Source organism: Loxodonta africana, chromosome 7 (genome assembly GCF_030014295.1).
Source record: "Loxodonta africana isolate mLoxAfr1 chromosome 7, mLoxAfr1.hap2, whole genome shotgun sequence".
In the NCBI taxonomy this organism is placed as follows: domain Eukaryota; kingdom Metazoa; phylum Chordata; class Mammalia; order Proboscidea; family Elephantidae; genus Loxodonta; species Loxodonta africana.
In genome coordinates, this window is record NC_087348.1 from 107,997,161 (window position 1) to 108,020,703 (window position 23,543).

Genomic DNA, 23,543 nt, shown 5'->3' on the forward strand with positions numbered 1-23,543 from the left:
TCAGACTTTCTGAAGCCATTGAGACTAGATAAACTCCTGAAATTATTGCCCTGAGATAATCTTTAAACCAAAAATATCCTCTGAAGTCTTCTTTAAATCAAAGAATAGTTTAGCTTAATTAGTAAGAATGTCTGCCTCGAGCATTGTGCTCTTTTCATAACTGTCTATATGAGATCAAATTAGTAACAACAACTTGAAAACTTAGGGGCAGTGAGTTTATGTTAATGAGGGAGGAACAATTTGGAAAAGGAGGGTGAGCATGGTTATATGACCTGGAGAATGTACTCAGTGTCACTGAGTTGTACATATAGAAATTGTTGAATTGATGTATGTATATTCTTAACAACAGCAACAGCAAAATAAAATAAATTAAAAAACAGTAAAGACAATGGCTTGGTAATAATTTAGTGTAGCTTTCTTTTCTATACATTCCATGCATTTTTTTTATATAATATAGTTGTGCCCATACGTATCACGAGCATTTGTCCATGTTGTCAGAAAATCGTGACTGTAATGTTAAATGACTACTAGCATATGGATTGCATCTCTTAGTTTGCTGACCAACAGGCTACTATTCCCTCCCTGGTTAAAGGACATGTTAGGTTTCAATATAACTGGTTTGTAAGTATTCTGTGTTTTTACTTTTAATTTGTGTAGCTGAAAAGCCCTGATGAAGGCTTTGCAGGAAAATCTCTTTATGAGAGCTGGAAAGAAAAAAGTCCTTCACTCGACTTCAGTGGCAAGCCCAGGTAAATGAACAAACAAACAAACAACACACACACACACAAAACCTTTCTGCTGAATTCATGATGGGATTGTGTTAAAAATAAAAGGATGTTTTCTATCTTGAGTGATAAAAATTTAACTCTTCAAAAGGCTCTAAAACCTGATAAAAGCAATGCTTAGGTTCACAAGTAAAACACTATTGCTTGCCTTGAAGCTAAAATCTGTATGGCATCAAAAAAACTGTTCTCTTTTGAACAGGTAATATTTACATGTAGTACAGAACTCAAAGGCCGTTGTGGATATAATGGTGAAAAGTAATTCCCCCTTACATTTGTGTCCCCCTAGTTCTATGGGGGCAGTTCTACTCTGTCCTATAGGGTCACTATGAGTCAGAATTGACTCGACTGCACTGGGTTTGGGTAGTCATCCTCCAATTATTCTTTATTCTGGACAGTTGAATATTTTGGTTATTCTAATAAAGATAGAAACATCATTTCACCATTGGTTGTATCTTCACTAGCAAGTGAAGAGGAATAAATGTGTCAGTAGTTTGAGATTAGAGATAGCAACAGTATGACTATTTTAAGTTATTAAGGACAGGATTTATATCTGAATTATGTGAAGTGAAGCAATCTACTTCCCACTTTATCATGTACAACAAATATAGCTTATAAAATAAGTTGAATGAAGTAATCTGAAGGAAACTATTTTTCAACCTCATGAATCTTAAAAAAATGTGACATAAAATGATCACCATGACAGAACAGTCTTAGGAAAATAGATACTTTGTGAGCAGAATTGCTGTTCCTCTCTACTTTTTTATTGCATGTGTAAGGCTACATAGCTGAAAAACAAAATTTGTGCATAGAGTTTAGTTTAACTGAATCTTTAATCTTTAGACTGATGAGGAAATTACTCTGAAATAATTCTAGTATTTAATCCCTTAAAGGATTGGCAAATTGGGATCTGGTAATGATTTTGAAGTTTTCTTCCAAAGACTTGGCATTGCTTCCGGTCGAATTCACTACACTAAAAACTGGGTAAGTCTATATCAATGTAAAGATAATTTATAAATACATTTTAGTTACCAAAAAAGTGGCTCATGCATAGATGAGTTTGAGAGCAGAAGGGAGAAGTCTGGTTGTTGAGATTGTTCTAGCACTACATGAGAGAGTTTTTGCATCTGGTACCCTGAGCCCTACATTCAAATACCAGTTGGGACCAATAAAATCTGCAAACTTGAGCCTCCATGTACTTCCTTACACATGTTTTCTGTGTCATTTGGCAGCACTGCATCCACCTAGTCATTTAAATTAGAAATGTAGGAATTGTCTTTGACTTCTTTCCCTATTATCATTCAAATTTTATCAGTACTGAGATCTGCAAATATTTGGATTTTTATATTTTATTATATCTCCAATCATTAAACATGAAAAGGAGGGTCACTTTAAATGAACAAAGGTCATAAAACACAGTGAACATGCCCATGTCATGATTCCTTTCATTTTTTTTTTCCTGTTGTTGATGATGATTTTATTTTTTATATGGTCAAAGTAGCACAAGTACATAGTTTATAAAATACCAGATAGTTCTATTAGGGCATGTAATGAAAAATAGTGGTCACCAATCCCACTTTTATGCTCATTTTACCACTGATTCTATTCATCAGACGAAAACTCTTTCAACGTTTTTATTGGTTTTTTCTGATACCTGTCTCCATGTTAAAAATAATTTGCTCATGCTGGGGCTTCTTTGTTCTCGCTTTTATGTATTACCCATTTACTTTATAGGGTCACTATGAGTCGTAATCAGCTCAACACCAATGGGTTTGGTTTTGGTTTTGGTTAGGGAAGGTGGAGATTTAGTTCCCTTGTATCATCTCCTCCTTCAGACCCCCAGATACCTTCTCTCTTTACATTTTTTCGCTATACAGTTGTAATGTTCTTGTTGATTAGAATACCAAGCTGTTTGTATTCTCCAGCATATCAGGTGACCTGGCAGATTTTAATTCCCTGCTCTTGGGGCTGTTCTCCTGCTTCTCTGGCTTCTGTAATGGTGCTCTCCACCTACAGCATAGCTCTCGCCTATGGAGTTTTCCTTCACTATTAGTCTGAGAGTAACATCATTTCTCTACGTTTTAGATCTCTTGATTACTGGTTTCATGTCTTCTTTTTTCTTGCTTAGCTGTTGCCAACAAGTTGATTTCGACTCATAGCAACACTGTAGGGCAGAGTAGAACTGCCCCATTGGGTTTCCAAGGAGCAATCTTTTGGATAGCAGCCAAGCTCTTAAGCACAGTACCACCTGGGCCCTATATTTGTTGGAGCACATCCTTCAAAAGCTTCTTGTAAAAGATATATGAAAACTAAAGACCTTGCATGTCTGAAGATGTCATTTATTCTGAACTCACAGTTCTTTGGTAGTTTGGCTGGGCACAGAGTTTTTGATTGGAAGTCCTGTGTTCTCAGAATTTTGAACTCACTGCTTCATTGTCTTCTAGGATTCAGGGTTGCTCTTGAGAAATCTGATGCCATTTGATTCCTCCTTATTTTATTTTTTTAAGGAAGATTTTAGTATCTTCTCTTTATGACCAGTGCTGTGCTTTAATGTACACATATGCCTTGGTGTATGTCATTTTTCATTCACCAGGCTGAGCACAAAGTGGGCTTTTCAGTCTGGAAAACCATGTCTTTCAGTTCTAGGAAAGATTTTTCTTCAATTATTTCTTCGCTTTTTCCTCTTTTTTGAATGAATATTAGTTTGTGTAGTGCTTGGAGATTATTTTCTGATATTCCCTTTTTTTGTTTTGTTTCAGTTTATGTCTTTTTGTACTTTCTGGAATATTTTCCTCACATTTACCATTCATTTTTCTCTTGAAATCATTTTCATTGCTTCCTTTTGTTCCTTGCTTTACCTCTTTGGTGCCACAATGGTTAAGCTCTTAGCTGCTAAATGAAAGGTTGGCAGTTCAAACCCACGAGCCACTCCATGGGAGAAAGATGTGGCAGTCTGCTTCTGTAAAGATTATAGCCTTGGAAACTTTATGGGGTTTGGCTTTAAACTCTATCCTATAGGGTCACTATGAGTCGGAATTGACTTGACTGCAATGGGTATTTACCTCTTTACTCTGAATTTTTGTTATTTTGGTTTTAGTTGGTTTATTTGGTCTACATCTTTCAAGTTAAATGCTTTCTTCAAATACTTGGTCATCATTTCAAATCTGTTCTTATGCAAGAGTGAGGCAATGAAAAGCTGATTAAAACCCTGCATTCAGGGATGGCACTTGTTGAAAGGTAAGCTTCACAGGACAGTGATTGGGATGGCCTGGCCTATCTGCTTCATTGGGAGGCAGCCATCACTGAGCACCTATAGGTCTGTTCTCTTGGGCCAGTTATTTTTCCCAGACAGGAAATCTTCAATCTCCTGCCAGTGGCATAGGAAGCTGGACAAGCTTAAATGACGGTAGTGATGAGAGAAGATACTATTATTGTTTTCTACATTTTACTTAGGAGAACACTAAGGTAAAGGAAGGTTAAGTGACCACACAAAGTTTGTGGCCCTAAGTCCTAAATCCTGGAACAGCTGATTTCAGAGTCCCAATCAGTTCAACCCATAACTATATAAAATATTCTCAGATATCAATAAGAAAAAATAAGAACCTCAAAACAGTAAACAAAGGGACTAAATCAACAATTCACAGTTAAAAAGGTCCTTTCCTCTTACCTTTTGTATGTTGTCTTATTTTTTTCTTGACCTCTCTGAGTATTCCTTCTCTCTCTTTAATGAGGTTTTGAATCTACCACTGAACCCCTCACTGCTCTGGCTCTCCGGTTTTCAGTACCCTGCTTGTCAGAGAGCCATTTAACCATGACGTTTCAGTGATTAAGGAATTTGCTATATTACCCTGTGATGTTGCCCAGTGCTTATTTACTCACTGTCTTCTTAAATTATTTTTACTCAGGTGCAGTGTTACCTTGCGTCAGATTCTTAAAACATTTCCACAGCTCTTATGTACTTAAAGGCAAACAGTCTAGGTCTTTCCAAAAGGATTTTTTAAATAATATTATTTATATTATATACATATATATTTTAATTGGTACAAACCTAGATTGTATTTGAGTACTGTAATACTAGCCCTTTAGTACATGGATTATTGAGGTGCTATATGATTTCCTTCTCATTGCTGACTAAAACATTCATACTAGTATTAATAATAAATAAGGTTTTATGCATTGTATTATAGACTATCTTATAAGAGATATATTTTGTTTTTGTTTTGCAGGCAACAAGCAAATTCAGTAGCTATCCACTGTATCACACTGTCTATGAAACATATGAATTGGTGGAGAAATTTTATGATCCAACATTTAAATACCACCTCACTGTGGCCCAGGTTCGAGGCGGGATAGTGTTTGAACTAGCCAACTCCATAGTGCTCCCGTTTGACTGTCGAAATTATGCTGTAGTTTTAAGAAATTATGCTGACGAGATCTACAACATTTCAATGAAACATTCACAAGAAATGAAAACATACAACGTATCATTTGGTATGTTGCTCAATCTCAAAATTCAGTATCCGTATGTTCTTATTGATCTCTAAAATCCAATAACCTAGCTTAGATTCGTTTATTATTTTGATGCCATATGATCAAATGTTCTGTTTATGTCTACAAAGATGTTTTCCATTTCATTGATGTTCATATCTTGAGATATTCAAAGTATAAATACAAAAAGATAGAGGGTGGCTTTCTATATTGTTCCTTTTGTTTAAACTATACAACGATGCTCCTAGACAATATGTTCATCAAGCTTTTGATGGTCCTAACTTCTATTTCAGATTCACTTTTTAGTGCAGTGAAGAATTTTACAGAAATTGCTTCGGAGTTCAATAAGAGACTCCAAGACTTGGACACAAGCAAGTATGTTCTCTACAAATAAATTATGCATATCATAGATCTAATTGAAAGAAAATACTAATTAAGATCTTTATTGCTGAAATACCTTTAGAAAGTTCTTGCTGCTTTCTGTCTCTCCACCCTAATGCTGCTTTATCTTTTGAAGGTCTATCCCTGGCATTGTGAATTTGGGCTATCCTGCTCAGAAATGTCAATGCCTCTTTTCTGACGACTCTGGATTAATTACAAAACCCCACCGTAACATTAAAGGTCCTCCACTATGTGACCTCAGCTTTTTCCAGTTTTATCTTTTATTCCTTTTTTTTTTTTAACTTAAATATTTGATTGAATTTTTGGTGAAAGTTTACACAGCAAATGTAAACTTGCTGTGTTCCCATTTGACAATTTCCACACAAATTGTTCGGTGACATTAGTTAAGTTTATCGCAGAGTGTCAACAGTCTCTTTAACTGTGTTTAGTTTGTTACCTTTCCCTGCCCCTTTATCTTCTCATCTTCAAGTTGGAGTAATTGTTGACCTTTTGGTCTCATACTGATGGTTTTAAAGCAAGGCAACGATCTTATGGGTAAAATCCTTTCTTTTGTGTGCCACTCTGATATTTCGCTAAAAGGCGAACTCAGGGCAAGGCTAAGTTCTAGGTTTATGGACTGTCTCAGGACAATAGTCTCAGGGAGTCCTCTCTTTCTACTGTTCCAGTTTGTCTGGGCTTTTTTTTTTTAATAAGAATTTGAGTTCTGCTCCATATTTTTCTCCCATTCTATCTGGGACCATCTATTGTGACCTCAGTCAGAACATTCAGTGGTGGTAGCCTGGCAGCATCTAGTTCTTCTGGTCTCAGAGTTGACTAATTTCACTCAGCGTAATGCCTTCCAGGTTCCTCCATGTTATAAAATGGATCGCAGATTCATCACTGTTCTTTATCGATGCGTCATATTCCATCGTGTGAATATACCATAATTTATCCATTCATCTGTTGTTGGACACCTTCGTTGCTTCCATCTTTTTGCTATTGTAAACAGTGCTGCAATAAACATGGGTGTTCGTGTAAAAACTCTTATTTCTTTAGGATATATTCCGAGGAGTGGGATTGCTGGATCTTATGGTACTTCTATTTCTAGTTTTTTAAGGAAGTGCCAAATTGATTTCCAAAGTGGTTGTACCATTTTACAATCCCACCAGCAGTGTATGAGTGTTCCAATCTCTCCACAGCCTCTCCAACATTTATTATTTTGTGTTTTTTGGATTAATGCCAACCTTGTTGGAGTGAGATGAAATCTCATTGTAGTTTTGATCTGCATTTCTCTAATGGCTAATGATCATGAGCATTTCCTCATGTATCTGTTAGCTACCTGAATGTCTTCTTTAGTGAAGTGTCTGTTCATAGCTTTGCCCATTTTTTAATTCGGTTATTTGTCTTTTTGTACTTGAGTTTTTGCAGTATCATGTAGATTTTAGAGATCAGGCGCTGATTGGAGATGTCATGGCTAAAAACTTTTTCCCCGTCTGTAGGTAGGCTTTTTTCTCTTTTGGTGAAGTCTTTAGATGAGCATAGGTGTTTGATTTTTAGGAGCTCCCAGTTACCTGGTTTCTCTTCGTCATTTTTGGTCATGTTTTGTATTCTGTTTATGCCTTGTATTAGGGCTCCTAAGGTTGTCCCTATTTTTTCTTCCATGATCTTTATCATTTTAGTCTTTATGTTTAGGCCTTTGATCCATTTTGAGCTCATTTTTATGCACGGAGTGAGGTATGGGTCTTGTTTCATTTTTTTGCTGTTGGATGTCTAGTTATGCCAGCACCATTTGTTAAAAAGACCGTCTTTTCCCCATTTAACTGTTTTGGGACCTTTTTCAAATATCAACTGCTCATATGTGGATGAATTTATGTCTGGATTCTCAATTCTGTTCCACTGGTCTACGTATCTGTTGTACCAGTACCAGGCTGTTTTGACTACTGTGGCGGTATAATAGTTTCTAAAATCAGGAAAGGAAGGCCTCCCACTTTGTCCTTCTTTTTCAGTAATGCCTTACTTGTCCGAGGCCTCTTTCCCTTCCATATGAAGTTGGTGATTTGTTTCTCCATCTCATTAAAGAATGTTGTTGGGATTTGGATCTGAATTGCATTAAATGTATAGATCGCTTTTGGTAGAATAGACATTTTTACTATGTTAAGTCTTCCTATCCATATGCAAGGTATGTTTTTCCACTTATGTAGGTCTCTTTTGGTTTCTTGCAGATGTGTACTGTAGTTTTCTTTGTATAAGTCTTTTACATCTCTGGTAGGATTTATTCCTAAGTATTTTATCTTCTTGGTGGCTACTGTAAATGGCATTGATTTGGTGATTTCCTCTTGGATATTCTTTTTGTTGGTGTAGAGGAATCCAACTGAGTTTTGTATGTTTATCTTGTATTCCAATACTCTGCTGAACTCTTCTATTAGTTTCAGTAGTTTTCTGGAGGATTTCTTAGGGTTTTCTGTGTGTAAGATTGTGTCATCTGCCAATAGATATAATTTTACTTCTTCCTTGCTAATCTGGATGCCCTTTATTTCTTTATCTAGCCTAATTGCTCTGGCTAGGACCTCCAACAGGATGTTGAATAAGACTGGTGATAAAGGGCATCCTTGTCTGGTTCCCGATCTCAACGGGAATGTTTTCAGGCTCTCTCCATTTAGGGTGACGTTGGCTGTTGGCTTTGTATAAATGCCCTTCATTATGTTGAGGAATTTTCCTTCTATTCCTATTTTGCTGAGAGTTTTTATCATGAATGAGTGTTGAACTTTGTCAAATGCCTTTTCTGCATCAATTGATAAAATCATGTGATTCTTGTCTTTTGTTTTATTTGTGTGGTGGATTACATTAATTGTTTCTCTAATGTTGAACCATCCCTGCATACCTGGTGTGAATCCCACCTGGTCATGGTGAATTATTTTTTTGATATGTTGTTGAATTCCATTGGCTAGGATCTTGTACAGGATTTTTGCCTCTGTGTTCATAAGGGATATAAGTCTATAGTTTTCTTTTTTTGTGGCATCTTTACCTGGTTTTGGTATCAGGGATATGGTGGCTTCCTAGAATGAGTTTGATAGTATTCCATCCTTTTCTATGCTCTGAAGTACCTTTAGTACTAGTAAGGTTAACCTCTTCTCTGAAAGTTTGGTAGAACTGTGCAATGAAGCCATCGGGGCCAGGGTTTTTTGTTGTTGTTGTTGGGAGTTTCTTGATTACCTTTTCAATCTCTTCTTTTGCTATGGGTCTATTTAGTTGTTCTACCTCTGTTTGTGCTAGTTTAGGAAGGTAGTGTGTTTCTAGGAATTCATCCATTTCTTCTAGGTTTTCAAATTTGTTAGAGTACAATTTTTCATAGTAATCTGATATGATTCTTTTAATTTCGGTTGGGTCTGTTGTAATACCGCCCCTCTCATTTCTTTTTCAGGTTATTTGCTTCCTCTCCTGTTTTCCTTTTGTCAGTTTGGCCAGTGGTTTATCAATTTTGTTGATTTTTTCAAAAAACCAGCTTTGGTCCTGTTAATTCTTTCAATTGTTTTTCTGTTTTCTATTTCATTTAGTTCAGCTCTAATTTTTACTATTTTTTTTCCTCTGGTGCCTGTGGGTTTCTTTTGTTGCTCTCTTTCTATTTGTTCAACTTGTAGGGATAATTCTTTGATTTTGGCCCTTTCTTCTTTTTGGATGTGTGCATTTATTGATATAAATTGGCCTCTGAGCACTGCTTTTGCTGTGTCCCAAAGGTTCTGATAGGAAGTGTTTTCATTCTCATTGGATTCTCTGAATTTCTTTATTCCATCCTTAATGTCTTCAATAATCCGGTCTTTTTTGAGCAGGGTATTGTTCGGTTTCCATGTGTTTGATTTCTTTTCCCTGCTTTTCCTGTTACTGATTTCCACTTTTATGGCCTTATGGTCAGAGAAGATGCTTTGTAATATTTCAGTGTTTTGGATTCTGCTAAGGCTTGCTTTATGACCTAATATGTGGTCTATTCTAGAGAATGTTCCATGTGCACTAGAAAAGAAAGTATGCTTGGTTGCTGTTGGGTGGGGTGTTCTGTATATGTCTATGAGGTCAGGTTGGTGGATTGTGGCATTTAGATCTTCCGTGTCTTTACTGAGCTTTTTTCTGGATGTTCTGTCCTTCACCGAAAGTGGCGTGTTGAAGTCTTCTACTACTATTGTGGAGCTGTCTATCTTCCTTTTCAACACTGAAAGAGTTTGTTTTATGTATCTTGGAGCCCTGTCATTGGGTGCATAAATATTTAATATGGTTATATCTTCTTGGTGTATTGCCCCTTTAATCATTATATAGTGTCCTTCCTTATCCTTTCTGATGGATTTAACTTTAAAATCTATTTTGTCAGAAATTAACATTGCCACTCCTGCTCTTTTTTGATTGTTGTTTGCTTGATATATTTTTTCCATCCTTTGAATTTTAGTTTGTTTGTGTCTCTAAGTCTAAGGTGTGTCTCTTGTAGGCAGCATATAGACAGATCGTGTTTTTTAATCCATTCTGCCATTCTCTGTCTCTTTATTGGTGCATTTAGTCCATTTATATTCAGCGTTATTATGGATAGGTATGAATTTAGTGCTATCATTTTGATGTCTTTTTTTGTGTCTTTTTCCCACTTAATTTTATGTGCTGAGTAGATATACTTTATATGTTGTCCTTTCCTCATATTTGTTGTTGATTTTGTTTCTGCTGAGTCTCTATTTTTTTTTTTTTTTTTGTATTTTATTTTGATGAGTAGGGTAGTTTGTCTCCTTTGTGGTTACCTTATTATTTACCCCTATTTTTCTAAATTTAAACCTAACTTTTATTTCTTTGTATCGCTATATCTTCCTCTCCATATGGAAGGACTATGATTACATTTCTTAGTCTCTCTTTATTATTTTAATGTTATCTTCTTTTACGTAATAATGTCTCTGTTACCCTGTTTCGTTTTTTTTTTTTTAAAATAATCTTGCTTTGTTTTTTTGGATTTCCCTGTCTGGGTTGACTTCTGGTTGCTCTGCCCAGTGTTCTAGTCTTGGGTTGATACCTGATATTATTGATTTTCTAACCAAAGAACTCCCTTTAGTATTTCTTGGAGTTTTGGGTTGGTTTTTATGAATCCCTCAACTCGTGTTTATCTGGAAATGTCTTCATTTCACCTTCATATTTAAGAGACAGTTTTGATGGATATACGATCCTTGGCAGGCAATTTTTTTCCTTCAGTTTTTTAAATATGTCATCCGATTCCCTTTTTGCCTGCATGGTTTCTGCCGAATAGTCCGAGCTTATTCTTATTGGCTCTCCTTTGTAGGTGACTTCTTTTATCCTTCGCTGCTCTTATAATTGTCTCTTTATCTTTGGTTTTTGCAAGCTTGATTATAATATGTCTTGGTGATGTTCTTTTAAGATTTACCTTATGTGGAGTTTGATGAGCATCCTGGATAGATATCTTCTCATCTTTCACAATATTAGGGAAGTTTTCTGCCAACAAATCTTCAACAATTTTCTCTGTATTTTCTCTTATCCCTCCCTGTTCTGGTACTCCAATCACTCGTAGGTTATTTCTCTTGATAGAGTCCCACATGATTCTTAAGGTTTCTTCATTTTTTTTAGTTCTTTTATCTGATTTTCCTTCAAATATATTTGTGCCAAGTGATCTATCTTCGAGTTCAGAAATTCTGGCTTCTACTTGCTCAATTCTGCTTCTCTGACTTTCTATTGCGTTGTCTACTTCTGTAATTTTATTGTTAATCTTCTGAATTTCTGATTGCTGTCTGTCTGTGGATTTTTCCAGCTTGTTAAACTTTTCATTATGGTCCTGAATAATCTTTCTAATTTCTTCAATTGCTTTATCTGTGTGTTCCTTGTCTTGTTCTGTGTATTGCCATATTTCCTTCCTGATGTCTTGAAGGGTTTTGTATATTAAACTTTTGTATTCTGCAGCTGGTAGTTCCAGGAATGCACTTTCATCTAGAAGATCCCTGGATTCTTTGTTTTGAGAGCTTGTTAAGGTGATCATGGTCTGTTTCTTTATGTGACTTGATATTGACTGTTGTCTCCGAGCCATCTAGAAGTTGTTGTATTAGTTTATGCTTGCTTACTGTGTCGTAGCTTCTTGCTTTGTTTTGTTTTGGTTTACCCCTATGGGTTTCTTGAGTGAGCTACCTTGATTATTTTTGCCTTTGGAGCTCTGACGTCCTCTACCCAAATGGCTAGAGCTGTTATGAGGTATCAGTCTAGGAGTTCATTCAGTTTTCTTGTATGAATTCAGCTCAGGTTTCCAGGTAGCTGATCGTCAAGTGTGTGGTACAGGCTCTGTCCTACAGTCTTAGAGGGGCAGGGGTGATTGGCATATATACTGGTATCTGATTGCAGCAGGGAGTCATGCTCTGAACAAGGAAGGGTGCTGAGAGCTGACCCCCGAGTGTCTCTGAGGAAAGCGCATCCCTGTTCTCTAAAGCTTGCAGGTGGGTGGGTTCTGCATACGGACCATGAGCACCCAAAGTTTTTGGTTGTAAGGACTGGGAGGTAACAGTTATCCTTGGATCCCTGTTGCAGGTGGCTGGGTGACCTGAGTGGAGCTACCAGTTCTTAGGTCCCTGATGTGGGTAGGTAAGGACCCTGTTTAATACACAAAGCAATGTCAAACATCAAACAGCCACCTCTCCACTGCACAGCTGAAATGGCTGGAGTCTGCGAACAAGGGCCTATTCTCCCGAAATAGGCCCACACAAGTCCATGCAGAAGGGAAATGTGCTCAAAGTTCATGGATGGTTTATGCCTGGACAGGAGCCACTTCTGTCCTGAGCTCCCCTGGTTAGTGGAGCTAGCAAAATATCTTTTCCCCCAATTGCAAATCTTTTCCTTCCCCAAGGCCGGGAGGATGGCTCTAGATGCTCAGCAGGGCCTATCTCAGGCCCACGGAATTCAGTGCTGAAGCCAGGTTGGGGGTGAGGGGCACGGCAAAATACACGCAAGTACTTAAGCTTTTGCTGAGAGCACTGTTCTTCTCAGGTTCCAGAGGTGTGAGTAGGCTGTGTGGCTGGCTGCTTCTCCCTGAGGAAACTGCAGCCAAACACTAGTACCAGCCCGCCACCATCACCGCTCCGGGAATGGTACCTGAGGGCTCCCCGCAATTCAGGTCTGGTAACTCTTCTCTGCTTCTGAATGGTCTCTTCCTCCCCCTGCCCCTCAGTTCATTTTCTAAGCTTGCCTTTCAAGCTCAGGGCCACCGGCTCGTCACAAATATACTCACTTCACTTGTTTTTTTGGGTCTTTGTTGTAAAGAAGGCTCACCAGAAAAAAAAAAAAAAAAACAAGCATCTGTCTCTTCCACCACCTTGGCTCTGCCTCCCTGGTCTCAGAGTTGATGAGGTTGTGGCTCATGTAGACTTGTTTTTTCTCTGTGCTTTTGGCTATTTTCTTACTGTTTTGCTCCTGGCAAGTAGAGACCCGTGGTTGTGTCTTAGATGGCCACTCACAAGCTTTAAGACCCTTTTAGACACTACTCACTTCACTAGGATGCAGATCACGATTTTTGTGGACTATGTTATGCCAGTTGACTGAGTTGTCCCATGACAGTGTGGTCCTGACCCTTCAAATCCAGAAAACCAACGTTGGAAGGTGTTTGGTTATGTCTGAGGAGTATCAGTATTTGTGTCTTCAGTAAGCTTATGTGCCTACACCCACATATTTGTTTTTGCACGTCCCTATAGGTACTTCTATCCGTTTTCACCTGTGTACACATCTGTACCTACCTGTATACCAGTTCCCCTGCACCTATCCATATTTGCTCAAACACTTGTTTTTACTTTCGTTGTGCTATGTTCACTACATCTGCATTTGATGCTACTTTTCCCATCACCAAAAATAAGTCTCTACTATAAAGCCTACTTTTCCCACACCCCTCCCTTGCAACCAGCAATGAACATTGGTGTCTCTATTTTTATCCATTCTTCTTATAAAAGAGGGATCATACAATATTCGTACTTATATGCTTGGCTTGCTTCACTTAGCATTATGTCCTCCAGGTCCATCCATGTTATAGTATGTTTCATGGGTTCATCGTTGTTCTTTATGGTTGCATAGTATTCCACTGTATGTATGTACCACAATTTGCTCATTCATTCATCCACCATTGTTGGAAACTTCAGTTGTTTCCATTTATTTGCTAATGTGAATAAAGGAGCAATGAAGATAAGTGTGCATATGTCTGTTTACAGCATATTTTTAGATCTCTAGGGTATATATTGGAGCCCTGGTGGCACAGTGGTTAAAGTGCTTAGCTGCCAACCAGTGGGTCAGCAGTTTGAATCCACCAGCTGCTCCTGCGAAACTGTATAAGGCCAAGAGGGTCCCTGTCTTGGTTATCTAGTCCTGCTATAACAGAAATACCAAAAATTGAATGGCTTTAACAAAAAGTTTATTCTCTCACAGTCTAGTAGTCTAAAAGTCCAAATTCAGGGCATCAGCTCTGAATAAGAGTGATGATAACAGATATCCTTGTTATCAAAGGGAAGACTCTCAACCTTTCTTCATAAAGAAAGTATAATGTTGGCTGTTGGTTTTGCATACATGCTCTTAATTATGTTGAAAAATCCCTTTCTATTCCTATTTTGCTGAGAGTTTTTATCAGGAAAGTGTGTTGAATTTTATCAAATGCTTTTTCTGCATCAATCGGTATGATCATATGGTTTTTTTCCTTTGTTTTATTTATGTGGTGGATTACATAGATTGATTTTCTGATATTAAAACGCCTTTGTAATCCTGGTATGAATTCCACTTGATCATGGTGTGTGGTTTTCTGTTGTTGTTTTTTGATATGGTGGTGAAGTCTTTTGGCTAGAAATTTGTTGACAATTTTTGCATCTATGTTCATAAGGAATATTGACCTGTGATTTTCTTTTTTTATGATGTCTTTGTCTGGTTTAGATACCAGGGTTATGCTGGCCTCATAGAAAGAGCTCAGTCCTGTTCCATCTTCTTCTATGTTTTTTGAAGAGAATGGATAGGATTGGTGTCAACTCTTCTCTTAAAGTTTTGTAGAATTCTCCAGCGTAGCCATCTCAACCTGGGAATTTTTGTTGTTGTTGGCAGTTTTTTGATGACATCTATTTCTTCTTTTGTAATGGTCTGTTTAAATTTTCTACCTCTGCTTGGGTAGGTAGTGTGTTTCTAGGAATTTTTATATTTCATCTAGGTTTTCAAATTTGTTGAAGTACAATTTTTCACAGTAATCTGTTATGATCTTTATCTTTGTAGGATCATAATTTGGTTATCTGCCTCTTCCTTTTGTTTTTTTTTTTTCTTTTGGCAATCTAGCCAGTGGTTTGTCCATTTTATCGATCCTTTCAAAGAGCCAATTTTTGGTTTTGTTGATTCTTTCTATTGTTTTTCTATTTGCTAATTCATTTATTTCTGCCCTGATCTTTAGTATTTCCCCCCTTTTTTTTTTTTTTCCTGATAGCTTTTGGCTTCTTTTGCTCTTCCTTTTCTATTTGTTCAGGTTGTTGATTTAAGCCAATGATTTTGAATCTTCTTTTTAATGTAGGCATTTATTACTATATATTTCCCTCTGAGTATAGCTTTTCCTATGTTCTAAAGATTTTAATATGTTGCATTTTCATTTGATTGTAAGAATTTTAAAATTTCACTTTTCATTTATTCTATGGCTCAGTTGTTTTTTAGTGGTATTATTATTTAGTTTTTATGTTTTGCTTTTTTTTTTTTCTCTTAATTTCCCTCTTGTTGATTTCTAGCTTCATACTATTATGGTCAGAGAAGATGCTTTGTTTGATTTCAGCCTGTTAAAATTTGTTGAGACTTGTTTTGTGTCCTATAATATCATTTTTTCTGGAAAATGATCCATGTGTGCTGGAGAAGAATGTATATTGTTCTGATGCTGTATGAAGTGTTCTATATATTTCTGTTAGGTCCAATTGGCTTATAGTTTTATTTAAGTTCTCAATGTCTTTGATGATCTTTTTTCTTAGATGTTCTGTCTGTAATTGAAAGTGGTATGTTGAAGTCACCTACTATTATTGTGGAGTTGCCTGTTTTTCCTTTCATATTAGTCAGTATTTGTTTCATGTATTTTGTTGCATTGCTGTTAGGTGTATATATATTTATAATTGTTATGTCTTCTTGCTGGATTGACCTTTTTATCATTATGTAATATCCTTTTTTATCTCTTATAATAGATTTTGATTTAAAGTCTATTTTATCTGATACCAGTATGTCCACCCTGCTCTTTTTTTTTTTTACTGGTGGCATGGTATATTTTTCCTTGTGCCTTTATTTTCAGCCTGTTTATGTCCTTAGTCTAAGGTTTGCTTCTTGTAGACACCAAAAGGATGGATCTGTTTTTTCGTTTGTTTTTTTAATCCAGCCTGTCACTCTCTGCATTTTACCTGGGGCATTTAGACCCTTCAAATTTAAGGTTATTACTGAAAACGAAGTGTCTACCCCATCATTTTTTTGTTTGTTTTTTGAGTGTTTTATATCTTCTTTGTTTTATTCTGATTTTTGTTTGTATTTGGCTACTTCCTTGTGATGAGCCTTTTTGCTAATTTCCTTCTCAATGTTTCTTCTTGGTGATTTCTTAGTGGTTACCACATGTGTTACATTACACAACTTACAATTGCAATAATGTTTAATGTATAAGCAACTGTTAACATACAACCCTAACATAATAAATCTGTTCCTGATATGCTCCTCCCTTCTGCGTTTCTGTTGATGTGTCTCCATTAACATCCATATATAGCCTATATTTGATGAGTTGGGGAGCCCTGATGGCACAGTGGTTAAAAGCACAGGCTACTAACCAAAAGGTCAGCAGTTTGAATCCACCATCTGCTTCTTGAAAACCCTACAGGGCAGTTCTACTCTGTCCTGTAGGGTTGCTATGAGTCAGAATCAACTCAATGGCAATGGGTTTGGTTTGGGTTTTTATTTGATGAGTTTAATTTGTACTCATTTTTTACAAACTTGGTGTTGTATTGTTTGGAGGCTTTAGTTATTGAGTTTATTCCCTGAAAGTATCATGAACTTGGTCATTATAATTGCCTATGTTTTTTAAGACTTTTTGACATCTCTCATTTTTTTTTTTTTTTATTTTTCCCATGTGTAGATATGAGTATTTATTTAATGCTCTTATCTTTCCATTTGGAGTACTCCCTGATCTGGTGATGGCAAATTTCTCAGCACCTCCATTTGCTTGGAAATGTCTTGATTTCCCTCTTGTTTTTGAATGACAACTTTATTGGGTAAAGAATTCTTGCTGTCAATTGTTTTCTTTCAGTATTTTATATATATTGCTAAATTGTCTTCTAGCATCTAGAATTTTGGGGGAGAAATCTGAACTGATTCTTATGAAAGCCCCTTGGTATGTTATATTGCATTTTTCTCTTGCTGCTTTCAGAATTCTCTTCTCTCTTTGGTTTTCAAGAATTTTATTAGGATATGGAATGAAGCTGATCTTTTCGTGTCTCTTTCAACTGGGGTTCATGTAGCTTCCTGTATTTGTAGGCTTGGTTCACTGTTCAGGCCTGGGAAATTCTCTCTGATTATCTCTTGGAAAATCATTTCTATGCCTTTATTGTTGTCATGGTGGTCTGGGATTCCAATAATTCTAATGTTAGATTTCTTAACTGAATTCCATTATTTCCTTTTCGGTCTGTTCTCTTTTCTTTGCTCTTTTCTCTTGAGACTTGATAAACTAAGTTATTTTGTCTTCTAGTTCATTTATTCTGTCGTCTGACTGTTCAACTGTATTGTTGAGTGTTTCTCTGGTTTTCGCTAATTCAGTCGTTTTATTCATCAGTTACAGGAGTTCTCTTTTTATTTTGATGTTGAGTCTCTCGTTTTGTTCCTCTATTTGTTTCCCAATCTCTGATATTTTGTTTTCTGTGTTTTCTTTTTTTTTTTTTGCTTTCTTTAAGTGTATTTAGCATCATAGTCTGAAAATTATCAATTCTTTGAATTATTCTAGCCTCCGTGGGAGAAATTTCCTCTTTTTAATACTTTGCTTTTGACTGGTCCTTCTTCTTTTGTGATTTTTTTGTGTTTTACTAATTTTTTTGAGCTTGGGCCATTTGTCATCTTTTTTTTACTTTAAATATTGTATTCTTGTTTTCATGGGAAAGTTTTCTGATTGGATGTCTGGGTGGCACAGGGGCCAAGAGCCCAGCTGCCAACCAAAAATCTGGGGCCTGCAATCACCAGCCTCTCCATGGGACAAACATGTGGCAACTCATCTCTGCAAAGACTCACAGTCCTGGGAACCCCACAGTGCAGCTCCACTGAATCTCATGGTTTCTATGAGTCAGAATTGACCCAGCAGCTGCAGGCCTGGTATCTTCTCCTGGGAAAAACTAGAAAGCTCTCCTATACTTAGGTTTTTTTCTCAGTGCTTATTTAGGAGTTTTGGATGCTTGATCTCTGGAATTCAGTACACATGCACTGAAGTGGGTGCACATAAGTGGTGAGGCTCAACTTTCCTGTGGTGAAGGTGAGGGGCTCTCTTTGTTTCCCTCACAGGTACAGCCTCAATCAGTGTCCCGCTGTGGGCTGTCTCTCTCTGTGACATCTTGTCAGTCCAAAGTATTCCTCTCTCCCTGCTGCCCCACTGTTCCTCCCGGTCCTAGTGTCCATCTGTCTCAGACCTCAGCAAGATTCAAAAGCACTCTGTCCCAGTGACACAATCTCTCTTCACTCCCACCCAGTTATACTACCTATGAATTCCCACAACCAATTTGTGCCACCTTAAAAAAAAGATTGGCTACAGCCTCCTCAGATTAGTTCTTTTTCTGTGTTCCCTGTTTGGGGTATTACCCAGCCCTGTCCTAAAATGGCTGCAATAAGCGAGCACTCCCGATGTTAGCAGGCAGGTTCTCCCACCTGCTGTGCCATTTCCCCTCCTCTTCTCCCTTGCTTCTGGATTCCCCCTGACTCTCCAATAACTCAGATGCTGCTCAGTGTTCTAAGATCTCAGTCTGTGCTTGTTTTGATTCTTTGTTCAGTGGATTAGTTGCTGGGGGAGTAAATGGGAGCCTCCACTCACTTCATCATCTTGCTCTTCCCTCCTCATTCTTCAACCAAGCTCTCCTTTTCTCAGAGCATGCATTGTTTTCTACCACTTGCTGATCTCATTACCTCCAGAGGGAGAGACGTGTGTGTGTGTGTGTGTGTGTGTGTACAGGTGTGTATGTGTGCATATCCGTATGATTTTTTTGTTCCTAGCCATGCTTTGTGAATTCAGTTAAGAATCCTGTAGCATCTTATTGAAATCATCTTTCATTCAGTTGTCTCTTTTGTTAGTTTATGTGAACTGCTCACAGGTAAAGTCTTATGTTTAGTTTACTTTTATGCTATCACAAAACCTGAGTTTATGATGCTAAATAAATGGATGGTGAAAATGCTCAAATTCAAATCATGGGGACTAGTTTTGCCTATTTTCCTTTCAGCACATAGTGCAGCTGAAATTGTAGTTAAACCCAAACAAACCAAATCCATTGCCGTCGAGTCTATTCCAACTTATAGCAACATTATAGGACAGAGTAGAACTGCCCCATAGGGTTTCCAACCTGTAATCTTTACAGAAGCAAACTGCCACATCTTTCTTCTGCAGAGAGACTGGTGGGTTTGAACTGCTGACCTTTTGGTTAGCGGCTGAGCACTTAATCACTCTGCCACCAGGGCTTCTGAAAGAGTAGTACTGATCTCCTATTCTGACTCTGCAACTTTTGAGTTTTTATCCTGGATGAGTTATTTAACTACTGAGCCTTACTTATCTCATCCTTTATAAAATGGTGCTATTATCCTGCCTACCTTGTAGGATTGCTCTGAAGATTAAAATAATATATTGTATAAACACTTGGAACTGTAACTGGAACATAGGAAGCAATCAGTAAATGGTAGCTGTTACTAATAAAACTAAATTATAACAAGACTGTTGTTTAATTAAATTAATAAATAATTTATTCTTTATTATAATGATTATTTCTCATTAGTTAATTAAATTATGACAAAATTAATATAATGAATTCAGTACTTTATTGCTGAACTATTTAAGGCTTGTGGGTAAATTTTCAATTATATTGAAAATTTATAATACAATATCACAACCACCATCCCTTTTGTAATACAGGCTCTGTGAGAGCACAGAGTGTATGATATATAGCAGGCACTCAAATATTGTTGAAAGGATGAAGTACACACCATCTCTTGTCTTCGTGATACACCTATCTTTAATAATAATAGTGAAAGCATGAGTAGCTATCTTTTGGTAAACGTTTATAATTTGCCAAATATCCTGCTAAGCATTAATATATTATCTAATTTCAATACAGATACGACTTCCATTACTAGAGTATTAGAATACTTAAGGTGAAAAAAGTCTTGCCTATATTTAAAATGGTACCCTGGTGGCACAGTGTTCAAGCATTTGGCTGCTAACCAAAAGGTCGGCAGTTTGAATCCACCAGCTGGTCCTTGGAAACCATATAGGACAGTTCTACTCAGTCCCATAGGGTTGCCATGAGTTAGAATCGACTCAATGGCAATGGGTTCTTTTTTTCGCGGGGGGGGGGGGTGCTTTATATTTAAAATATCAAGGTTTATCAATTGATTATTATTTCAATGTAAATAAAGATTATGATCACTTTTTACTTTCCTTGGGCATATATAACTGTTTCTGTGGTTTTATAAGCCTTAACAGAATAGTTATAGGATTCTAAAATACAGTGACTGTATGTATTTTTGTTCTTAATTTGTATATTACAGAAATTTAAAATATATTAGCTATGTCTCCTTCCGTAAAGATCACACCCTTGGAAACACTATGGGGCCATTCTACTGTGTCCTATAGGGTCTCCATGAGTTAGAATCAACTCTACAGCAACAGGTTTGGTTTTTTAGTTTTTAATTTTCTTGTAGTGCACACGTTTTCTTGAAGTTATAACTGTATTCACTTACTTTTTTAGCCCAATGCTACTGAGAATTATGAATGACCAGCTAATGTTTCTGGAAAGAGCATTTATTGATCCTTTAGGGCTACCAGACAGGCCTTTCTACAGGTAAGAAAACAAATTTATGACATTATAATTTTTTTTTTGTCATTTTTTAGCACTGTGAAGAGAATATTACAGTTGATTCCTTGAAAGCAAATAGAAAATTACAAAATATATGTAGTAAATGATATATTATCCCTTCATAAAATATAATGATTCTTACATATTCCTATTTTTAGCATTTATGTTTTGTTTATTATAAAAGAATATATGCTTATTGTACGAAATATAGAAAATCAAGAAAGCCACGAGAGAAAACAATAATCTCCCCAGTCCCATCAGCCACATATACAATCCTGTTTATGTTGTGGTATGTATAATTTTAGACCCTCTCCCCTTTTAAATATATGTATGTTTATATATAAACATGTGTAGACGTATGAAAAACACATGTATTATGCTCCATTTACTCACTTTCCTAATAGTCAATTAAGACATATTTCATAGGCTTACCTTTGGAGATGGTTGAACTTGGAAGCTTAATTGACAAGTGGCTCATTAAAGTAATACAGTTAAGGAATATGCAATCCAGGAATTGCAGAGTGCTCTTGTTTTTTTTTTTTTTCTTTCATATATCATTTGGACAACTGACAGACAGCAAACTCTTTCTGTCAACAGGCATGTCATCTACGCTCCAAGCAGCCACAACAAATATGCAGGGGAGTCATTCCCAGGAATTTATGATGCTCTGTTTGATATTGGAAGCAAAGTGGAGCCTTCTAAAGCCTGGGAAGAAGTCAAGAGACAGATTTCTATTGTAGCCTTCACAGTGCAGGCTGCAGCAGGGACTCTGAGAGAAGTAGCCTGAGAGGGTTCATTCAAGAGCCCATACTGAGTTGGTGAATTACTCTGAAAGAATCATCATGGCCATGTTGATAGACTAAAAAAAATAGTCGGTTATATATGTGTGTATATTACATTAATATATGTATTTCTCTCAGCATTCATTTTTCTTCTCCCTATGGATTGAAAGAAATAGACAGTTTTATTCTTTAATTATAGAAGGTTATAGTAAAGTTGAAGTAGGTGTTAAAACTAAGAACAGCCTAATATAGTAAAATTCTCATCTGGCACATCAGGGAATCAAGTTTTAACTCAGTCTTTCCAAATGCATTCATGTAGTTTCACACATAGCAAATATCTGTATGTGATAGAGCACAAAGGGGAAAATGCACAAAGCTGCTCCAACTCAGAGACCCCCAGGTCCTGCCTCGCCACCCATGGCTAAGAGGGTCAGTGTCTTAGCACACTAGTTGAGAAGCTCTGGTCTAATCACATTTAGGGATCATTGCTTTTTTAAATAAGAAATATATCATTTATATAAAAGGTTACATATACATATCTTAGGCTGGGTTCTCTAGAGAAGCAAAGCCAGTGAAGCGTATATAAATATATATATATAGAGAGAGAGAGAGAGAGAGAGAGAGATTTATATCAAGGAATTGGCTCACATGTTTGTAGAGGCTAGAAAGCCCCAAGACTGAGGGTCAGGCTGGAGGCTTCTCCTAACACAAGTAGCTGCAGGGGCTGGCAAACCTATGATCAGCATGTCACACCTCTGACTCACAGACTTTGGAGGCCAAGTTGACATATAACTTTAATGACCACAGTCCACTCTTTGTCAACTTGGCACCTGTATACATCTCTAAAAAATGACAATTATTATACAGTCATACTTGCCACTAACACGATACAACTAACACATGTACAATAAAAAATGCATTAGACCTATTTACATCTTAAATTTTTTAAGTGAAGAAAACAAAAATATTTCACGCACACATACAAGGAAGAAATACTCGTATTTATAGGCCTCATTTCTGCAATGGATCACATGGTTGTAGCTGTTATTTAGAACTACTTTCTTCTACCACCCATTCTGTATTCCCTTTACCCTCAGCAAGCACCTCAGCTGGTCATGGTTCTTTGCTTGTTGAGGTGACCCAAACCTTTATTCCTGAAGGGTCTGGGCCATTAATAGTCATGTTGGAACTGAGTTGCTATAGTTTTCTAGTGACTTTAATCACGGGGCATGGTAGTACTACGAGATGCCCTAATCCTGTATTCCTGACATGCAGTTCTTTACTTCCATTATGTAACATCATTCTGATTTCCTCTTGGTTATTAGGATCAGTCACACCAGCCAATACAATAACTACCTTCTTTGCTTGTTTCAGGGACGTGAGAAGCCCAAAGTGGCCAGGTGGCATTCTTAACTTCCAGTTCAGTGGGATCAGTGTTGTGTCTTATAGTAGGAGTATTCCTCCCTTTGGAACTAAGACCTCTAGACCCTCAGAGCGTAAGGTCATGAGGACAGGAAGCAAAAATTTTGTGAGATCACTAGGGGTGATAGTGAGTGGTGTGCCACTCCCATTTCCACCCCTTGATTCCTGACCATGAATCCTGGCTATGGTAGAAACAGCAGTATATATTGGATGCTGGTTTAGAGCATATACAGCCTTCTGGAGAAATCGCCCCAACGCTGGAAGGTATTGTCACCTAGCTGATGCCATAATTTTGTTTTTAGAAGGCCGTTCCATTATTCTGTCAAGCCACCTGCTTCGGGATGATGGGGAACATGGTAAAACCAGCAAATTCCATGAGCATGGGCCCACTCTGCACTTCATTTTCTGTGAAGTGAGTCTCTTGATCCAAGGCAATGCTGTGTGGGATACCATGATGGTGGATAAGGCATTCTGTAAGTTCACAGGTAGTAGTTTTGGCAGAAGTATTGTGTTCAGGGAAGGCAAATCCGTATCTAGAGTAAGTGTCTATACCAGTAAGAACAAAATGTTGCCCTTCCCAATGATTGGAGCAGTCAGTGTAATTAGCCTGC

General features: G+C 37.1%; 1 protein-coding gene across 2 annotated transcripts in view; it reads left to right on the plus strand.

Moving 5' to 3' along the window:
• FOLH1 (folate hydrolase 1) overlaps positions 1-21,766 on the plus strand; it is a 67,627-nt gene extending 45,861 nt beyond the window's left edge. The window contains exons 14-19 of one of the 2 annotated variants that reach the window (XM_003418511.4): positions 658-749; positions 1,676-1,766; positions 5,009-5,273; positions 5,564-5,645; positions 20,621-20,713; positions 21,326-21,766. In XM_003418511.4, coding sequence (XP_003418559.1) covers positions 658-749; positions 1,676-1,766; positions 5,009-5,273; positions 5,564-5,645; positions 20,621-20,713; positions 21,326-21,515 — 813 coding nt within the window. In that variant the 3' untranslated portion in view covers positions 21,516-21,766. The remainder of the gene's footprint in view (positions 1-657; positions 750-1,675; positions 1,767-5,008; positions 5,274-5,563; positions 5,646-20,620; positions 20,714-21,325) is intronic. The other variant, XM_003418512.3, reaches the window with a different exon arrangement.
• The last annotated feature ends 1,777 nt before the right edge of the window (positions 21,767-23,543 follow it).